Here is a 9,331-nt window from a genome sequence, read left to right on the forward strand (position 1 = left end):
CAGTAAGGAAGGGAATAAAATGAGTAGGGAAACTGAGTCTTTATAGAAGTCAGTTTGTTTACTTTCACCTTCAAAAGATCCCCCTGTAACAAATATACATATAACTTACTATACCCTCGTACAAAAGTTACTATAATAGAAGACAGAAGAATATCATAACTTAATCCAAAAAAAAAAAAAAAAAAAAGAAAAAGTCTGAACATCATAATATATCATTTGTAATCAACACCCATAAAAAATCCATAGAGTGAAGTACATATTTTAGAGGTTTATGCATCCGTGAAAAAGTGGGGGAAAAAACACCATGAGGTACACATACACAAAAGACAGAAAGAGAGACTACGTTCAACACCACAAAGCAAAAGTTGCAGCTTCTACAAGGTTTTCACTCCAAATGAAAATTTCACTTGGAAAAAACAATAATATGCTCAAGAAAGAGGGTATTATTGGCCTGTGAATAAGATGGGAAGCATGAGATGCTTCTAATAAAATTCCAGAAGAAGAAAAGAAGATGCCCATGTACTAAGCCTTCGTTTGGGATGGGGTTAGTATTTTGAATTTTTGAGTTTTTAACTATTTTAGCCTGGGACTAAATCTCGTTTGGGATTATGATTTGGATGTGACATTTTGAGTGTTTGGCAAAGGCTTTTTTTGACTTTTTAAACTAAAATTCACAAAAAGATAAAATAGACTAAAATAATGAATAAGACAAAATGTTATATCAAACTCGTAATTATTTTACTTTTTCTCTCACAAACATCACATCCAACTACAAAAAAAATCCAACTATCTTCTTAAACACAAAAATTTTAGCCAACTAAAATAGCCAAAACCTAAAATAACCTACTAAAATAGCAACTTCCCAAACACCCTCTTTGTCTTATTAGTTTTTTAATCTATTTTCTCTTTTTATCGCTAAAATAGCACCCAAAAAAAAGCCTATGCCAAACATATACTTTCCTTATTTCATACATTTCCTCAACCTTTTAATTATGACATTTCTTTTTACCCCCATTGTTAGTTGTGGGGCTGATAGCCCAACTGTAGCTATAGAAATATAAGCAATGCTGGCAACACACAACAAATCATGGAATGGTCCACAGAAAATGCGATGGATGGCTGGGATTAGACAGTCACAGTAGGGTCTACATTCCAAGTAAATCGCAGCCTGTCAATACACTTTGGACATGTTTGATTGACATGATTAGAGCATGGGATTAAAATTATTAATTCGTGAGCCCAATAATTTTATATTTGTTTTGAAATTTTGTTTCAGAATTATTAATCCAATAGATAATTAATTCAACAAACTTGTAAGAATATTAGTAATGGAGTAGGGATGTGATTATATATCCTAAGGTGAGAAATAAAATAAAAAGACTCTTTTATCCTTGACTAAAAATTAAAACACTTATTTTTTTTATATTATTTTATATTTTAAAAGGTTAAAAATAATTTTTAAAAATTTAAAAATATTTTTTGATATTTATTTTATCAAATTAGTTTATATTTTTTATAAAAAAAAAAATTAAAAAACAAACCAAACATGGCCTTTGTATTTTTTTTTTCTTTTATTTATTTATTTATAATTTTTTTCAAAACCACATTTATGAAGAAATTTTGATAAAATAAAAATTGTAAAAAATATTGATGGAGGATAAGATTGGAAAAAAAAGATAAACATAGTTGTATCCTACATTCATATATTTTCTTATCCAATGCAAATCAAACAGTGGATAAGGAGATAATTTATTCTACTCATCCAATTGGATAGTGAATATCACATGGAATTATTAATACATTCACTATAAGTCTTGTGAATCAAACATTACCATTGTATGATCCATCCCGCATTTCTATTTTGTGTTCTTAGCATTAGTGTAAAAATATATACAGAAAAATTTCTAGTTTTAACCTTCTACATGATAGAGATGATGTGACTAAACAACCCATAACAAAATGGGACAGAGCCCACTCTTTGTTTTTTGGTAGGGAAAAGTGCTAGTCATTTTAGATGTGAAACGGTATTTAAACATTAAACCCCCATATATCAGACAGCAGAATGAAATAAAATTATAGTTCAAGCAGCATACCACCAAGATAGCTTCAATATTGATGAATCTTATAACTCAATTTCAGACATTTCAGTCATGCACCTCCTAGTTAGGTTAATACATCAAAAGTTGTAGAATTTGAGTAACCTCTTTCAACCTTCCAATCAGCCAAAACTTGGCATATTATATTAGTAATGCTTAATGCATTATTTTGATAGTCAAGGGACATAATTAGATGTAACAACATACCAAGCTTCACATAATGCACGCTTCATCCAAAACATTTGATTTAAGTAATCACATTTTTAGACGTTTTACTCCACATGAACCAACATTTAGAGCCCACATTCAAACACTTAAATTTACTATTTCCCCAAAAATTGCAAAGATTTGAGCCATGATAGAGACCCCCTCCAATTATCACCCCCACCACCCCCCCAACACACGTGGCGGATGGTGATTGGAGGAGCAGGAAAAAAAAGAAAAAGAAAATGTAACCAATGAGAGAGAGAGGGTCAAATGGGGTGGGGGGAAAAGGGGGGCTGAAACATTTTTGTTAGACATATGTGAAAACACTAATACCGGTCTATATTTGCGGTTTTGGATATATGCAAGATTGTGAGTTTTATGTTGAAATAGGATATTTTGTATTGGTTGTGATCAAAATTGGTTTTGATGGAGTAATTTAGTGTGGGTGAGGGTATTGTGGTAATTTAGTACACTAAGTCGGCCTCACACACCAAGATTGGAAGATTTGCTTGTAAAATTTGCATACATGTTTTTATCATATTAGAAATTTTTTTGTACAAAAAGATTTTGAGAAGTTTTCCAAAACCTACTTTAAAATCGTTTGCAACTCTAGCCCTACCGTAGTAGAGGAATTTAGCATTTATTTTCTGTTAAAAACATTAACAGTTTTATTAATTGGATAAAATTGACACAAAATCTAAAATTAAAACTCCTTTTGTTTTGGCGTAAAATGTTTTCGCCAAAAATATTTTAGTCATTTTCCGTTATTTGGTTGAGCAAAAAGTAAGAAACATTTTTATAGAAAAATATTTTTGCATCATTTTTTCCTAAAAATGATTTACCTTTAAAAATTTCGTAAATCAATTTTTACAAAATTAATTCTCATTCACTACATTTTCAACACATTTAGTCTTTTCAAATATGTATATTAGATCACTAAAAAGTCATAAATGACACTGTTATTGAATCAGAATTTCTTTTTTAGACAATAAAATATTTTTATTTCAGGTGTCAATCAAACTCAAAAAACAATTTTATTTTATTTATTTATTTTTATTTTTTTTGTGTAAAACATTTTGCTTCGAAACAAATGAAACCTAAAGGTCAAAATTGATTTAATTGAAAGTGTAGGACCAACGGTGTAAGGGTAAATTACACTTTGCATCAAATCTCACTTTAGACCCTACACATAAAATTATGACAGTTAGCTACTTGTACTTCTAGTCAAATCCCACTTTGATCACATGAAATTATGATAATCAACCTCCTATATTTTTGGTCAAATCTCACTTTGGTTCCTATACAATTGTCAATATCTCATTCTGGTTACTCAATTGTTTAAATCTTTAACAAAATCCAATCATATGATAAGAATGTGACTACAACATGAAGGTAAGAAAGGACAATCATCTACATATTTTATCAATACACACTTTGTCCTAAAATTTACATCAAAATATGACTATATTAAGCTAAAACAAAACACAGATTGTGAACAATTAAAAAGATGAATTAGGGTTTTGCATAAATTGGAATCACAAAACATTGTTTTTCACGGTAATACAGTTTTCTGTCTATTCATCTTTCTTGATCTTTGATTTCTTTGTCACAATTTTTTTATTTCAAAAGCTTTACTTTCTTGTCTTTTCGTCCTCGTTTATACCCCCACATATATATATATATATATATATATATATATATATATATATATATATTATATAACTCTAATTTGCTTATTGTGTATGACAAAGTGTATTGGTGGGAAACATTAATGATTTTCCTCTCTTACCCTCATTTTGTAGTCACATTTTTGTCACATAACTGGATTTTGTTAAAGATTTAAAAATAAAGTAATAGAAGAGGGAAGTGATACTTGTATAAAGACCAAAGTAAGATTTGAGTAAAAGTGTAAGGGGTTGATTATCACAATTTTATGTGTAGAGTCCAAAGTGAGATTTGACCAGAAGTGTAAAGTGTAATTTATCCATAGTGTAATTGAAAGTGCAAGACCAATGGGGTTAACACGAGACAAAATATAGGAACTAATGGTATAATTTGTTTAAAAAAAAAATACTCACCCTTGAGTTGATGAACAATTGAGGAAAAGATTGGAGTTGATTTGAACACTTCTTAAATTTGATGAAAAAAGGTGGGTAGAATTAGGAATGGCAACGGGGCGGGGCGGGGCCGGGGATCACACTCCCCGTCCCCGATCCCCGATGGTCGCATTTTCCCCGGCCCCGGCCCCTGCCCCGATCCCCGACGGGGATTCTATCACTGCCCCCACTCCCGCCCCCAACGGGGATCGGGTTTCCCCGACCCCGAGCATTCCCCGGCTATAAAAAAAAAAAAAAAATTCAGATGCCTCACACTCATTACAGATCAAATCAGATCAGATAAAAAAAAAATTACAGATTTAAACTTAAAAAAAAAAAAATTGATCTAACACAGACAGATCAGATCTGATCACTCACACACACAGAAAAAAATTGATCTAACATAAACACAGATCAGATCAGATCAGATCAGATCACACACACACACACACACACAGATCTAACACAGACAAATCTGAGCGACGCCGTCGGTGGGTTCGGTGCTGGTGGTGACAGAGATCGAGATCGAGAGTGGCTGGGTTCGTCGGTGACCGCGAGTGGGTTCGTCGGTGATCGAGAGTGGCTGGGTTCGTCGGTGATCGAGAGTGGCTGGGTTCGTCGGTGATCGAGAGTGGCTGGGTTCGTCGGTGATCGAGAGTGGCTGGATTGAGCGACGCCGTCGGTGTGTTCGTCGGTGACCGCGAGAGAGAGAGAGTTGACAGTGATGTGAGATGAACGAGAGAGTGGGAGAGAGTTGAGATGAGAGTGAGGGAGAGAGAGATGAACGAGAGAGTTAGAGTTGAGATGAGAGTGAGGGACAGAGAGTTGGTTTATTATTATATATATATATAAATATATAAATATAAGGGGCATAAAAGTAATTTCACTTCGGGGGAAATTCGGGGATCGGGCCGGGAACGGGGGCGGGGCCGGGGATCGGGCCGGGCCGGGGATCAAACACTGATCACCGTCCCCGGCCCGTGACAGATCGGGGATTGATTTTCAAATACCGTCACCTCCCCGTCGGGGGTATTTTTCGGGAAAAAACCGTTTAAATCGGGGTCGGGATCGGGGATCCCCGTCGGGCCGGTTTCAAATTGCCATCCCTAGGTAGAATTGAAAATGCTCTTAGGTCAAACCACATAATCCACAAGTTCCAACACAGATAACATGCATAAATCCACAGTTGCATATAAGTATGCATAAAGATAAGAGGAAAAAGGTTAACGATCTCAAATAGTTTATTAAATATTTTATTAATAAGAAATAATTTGTTGAAAAGTCAAACTTAAAGAAGAGTATAAAATATTAAGTTCAGTAGATATATTTTGTTGGTGAGAAATCCATCCAAATAATTTGGTGAAAAGTCTATTTATTATTTTGAAGAATATTTCATTTTCAATATATCCGTTAATTTATCTAAAAAAAATCTAATCATCTTTTTAAACACAAAAAATTTAATAACCAAAATTTAAAACAGCCTAAGTCAACTGCCATGCAGGACCGCTTTAGCCAAAGAAAAATGCTTGGGAGCACTAATTAGTGCTCCCACTAATTAGCTGGCAGTGGGTCCCGTCATTAATGATGTGATGTTTTGGTCTTGGAGTTGTATTTTTTTTTTTTTTTTTTTACTTTTTTAATGCATTAGTGCTATGAGTGGTGATATTTTTAGTGGGATGAATCATTGTTGTTAGCCAAAACATGGGCTGGTTCTACTCCTAGCCGACCAACCTCACAACCTCACATATCTAAAAGTTTTTAGCCTTTTTTTAAGTTAAAATTCACAAAATAATAAAATAAGTTAAAATAATTAATAAAATAAAATATCACATTAAATTCACAATTATTTTACTTTTTTTCTCACAAACATCATATCCAACTACAAAAAAACCTAATCATTTTTCCAAACACAAAAATTTTAGCTTACTAAAATAGTCAAAAATTAAAATAACCTACTAAAATAGCTAACTTTTCAAAAAAAAATTATATTTAAGAAGATAATTGGATTTATTTTTTTTTATTATTATTATTTTATTTTATTTTTTTGTAGCCTTTGCCAAACAAGGCCATTGACTAGTAAGTTACAGAAGGTGGTTTTATGGTTTTATCAATTAAAATAAAAATACCTAATACCCTACTACCCTCATCTCATTCCTTCTTCACCTCCTGTTCTTAGGGGTGTAAATTTAGCCCGGCCCAACTCATGTCAGGCCTCACGGGCTCCCGCCAAAGGCTGTAAATTTGTGCCTGAGATTCTCACGAAAAAAAACAGGAAAAAAAAGAAACAAAAAAGAAAGGGAAGTGCATCAATGATTTGCCGCCTAAGATATGCAGGATATTGGCAACAAAAAGCTTCATTTCTCAGAAACAAGAACATTATTCACCCAAAAAAAAAAAGAAACAAGAACAGAACAGAATTATAAAATTCAAACAATATTCACGATGAACATATACTAGCAGATCTTACGTTTAAATAACGTCATTTCTACATTTTTATCCTGAGACCCTTCAAGAGGAAATACAAAAGCATCCTAATCCCTATTATACAAGTCTTCAACTTGTTTAACTTTATTAATACATTAAATCTTCTTTGTGATTATTGTTCAGCTATGTCTTTTATTTAATATATTTCATTTACTCATAGGCCTCGTTTGGGAAGTGGCTATTTTAGTAGGCTATTTGGATTTTTGGCTATTTTAGTGGCTATTTTAGTTTTTGTGTTTAGGAAGATGGGATGATTTTTTAGTTGAGTTATTGTATTGAAAAGTGTGTTGAAATGATGTTTAAATTTAAAATGACAAATTTATCCCTAACTTTTTATTTTTTAAATTAATATAAAAGGGCAAAATGGTAATTTTGCATTGATGTATAATTTTCCGGCGGTGACAGTGTAGGCTACACTGTCCAGCGCAGTACCTATTATTTTTTTTATTATTTTTTTTTTTTTGAAAACCTGTGAACAGTGCCACTTTTTGGCTTATTTCTCAAATGAGGCTATTTTAGCCTCATTGGCAGCTTCCCAAACAGCGCCATAAACACTTTGGCACCCACCAATGGTAAAGACAACGTAGGTTTTTGATTGGTTACAGCCTTCGCAAATGCATCATTCATCACCTCGCCAAAGTTTTGAATTACATTCTTACTTAAGAAACTCAATAAGCTCAAATAGAAGTAAAATTAATCATATTAGAAATGAGACATCGTTGATGTTACAAAACTATTTCATTGCATAAGCCATAAAGAAATTTATCGAGCAGTGAATAAAATCAATTTAACATATCAGAAATGACACATCCTTGATGTCACAAACATTTCATTGCACAAGGCATAAATAAATTGACAACTGTTGAAACTATTACACCAAGAGAGGGGAAAAACAATCTTAACTAGAAGGAAGAGAAGGCTAGAAAGGAAACAAATGAAAACAACGAAATGGAGACGACACGAATGATTTTGCAACGAAATACCATCAAACATGAAACATGGTTTCCATGCATGGATGGATGGTGGACCATGGACAACCTCGCAAGTTGCTAATGTCCTCACGACTCAGCGTCAAATTGCAAATCTTCCTAAAACTCTTATCCTTGAAGTTATAGGATATGACTTTACAAGGTATGTATAAGATCAAGCATGAATCCCCTTCAACTTCTCCTCCAAGGAAGCAAAGCACGCTGAATACAAAGGCCGTAGACCAGCCAGCGCGACGCATCTCTGGAAAAGCCGATACACCCATCTTAAGGTCAATGCGGTATTTCACAAACCACTCAGAATAGTCACTCTTCAACTCTAACACATCAAAATGACTAGTGGGATTTCGATAAAATTCCATTAAGCGTAGACGACCTCCAAACTCCCCAAAATACATTGGCACAATTGAGAGACAAATTGGCATCGGCAATGCAGAGAATTGGTTTCTATTCAAATCATAATATATGGATGCTTGTGAGTGGCAACAAGACCAATGGATCTTACCATTAAAGAAGACACCATTGTGAAAAGTTATCTTCCCTGAGCAAGCAAATGAAGCGTCGGAAAACATCCAAATCCGAGTTTCCGACGAATATACCGCAATTTGACAATTATGGTCGGGCCATTGTTTGGAAAGGACAGCAACTATTTTGTAGCGAAGTGAAACAGCGGGATCAAATGCCAAGTTGATAGAAGCTATGAAGTATCTATCATCCCCATTTGTAGGCCTAGGAATGGTGGTAAATTCCTTGGTGGTAGGGTTAACAACATAGTAACGAGGTGAATTAGGATATAAATCAGAAAAACACGTAGAACAGAGCAACAAGCCCTTACAAGACTGTGAAATTTTGACACGGTCATCTACGTACTTGAATGATTCAAGCTTCTTGTTCTTATTCACAAAACCAGCGTGATATATGTGATAGAACTTGATAATACGGGAAGACGGAGAGAAGTACCTGAGGAGAAAAAAAGAGGAAGCTGAAATTGGAGGGATCCAATTGTCAAGGACGAAAGGATCGGAAATCAAAGAGCACCAACTCTTGGATACGAGCTTGAATGTGATGAGGGGCTTTGCTGGTAGCCGTATGAGGATCTTCCTGAGGAGATCGTCATCTCCGATCACCTTCTCGGCGGAGCTGATGGTGACGGTGTTCTTGAGGCGGCAACGGCGTTGGCCAGAGGAAGACATGGCGGCGGCGGCGGCAGTGGTTGAGGTGAGTGATCTAGGGTTAGGGCTGGTGGTGATGATATAGGGAGGGGGGAGAGAGGTTGTGGTTCCATAGCAATTCAATTCGTCAGTATTCTCCGATCTGGCAATGCAATGCAAACGCTCTGATACATTAATTACATTTTTCTTAACAAAAATAATTGATATAAACTTGTCCCCATAATATTGTTTTGTTTGCAATAATCTAAATAATTGTATTTTTTAATTTTTTATAAAAAAAAAATATCCAG

The 9,331-nt window shown here is 34.2% G+C and overlaps 1 protein-coding gene across 1 annotated transcript; it reads right to left on the minus strand.

Annotated features, from left to right (window-relative positions):
- Positions 1 to 7,868: 7,868 nt before the first annotated feature.
- On the minus strand, positions 7,869 to 9,062 carry LOC114292237 (F-box protein At5g07610). Its single transcript, XM_028236139.2, has one exon. The coding sequence runs from the start codon at positions 9,060 to 9,062 to the stop codon at positions 7,869 to 7,871; it is 1,194 nt and encodes a 397-aa protein (XP_028091940.2).
- Between the last annotated feature and the right edge of the window lie 269 nt (positions 9,063 to 9,331).

Source organism: Camellia sinensis, chromosome 4 (genome assembly GCF_055761805.1).
Source record: "Camellia sinensis isolate YWXY chromosome 4, ASM5576180v1, whole genome shotgun sequence".
NCBI lineage: Eukaryota > Viridiplantae > Streptophyta > Magnoliopsida > Ericales > Theaceae > Camellia > Camellia sinensis.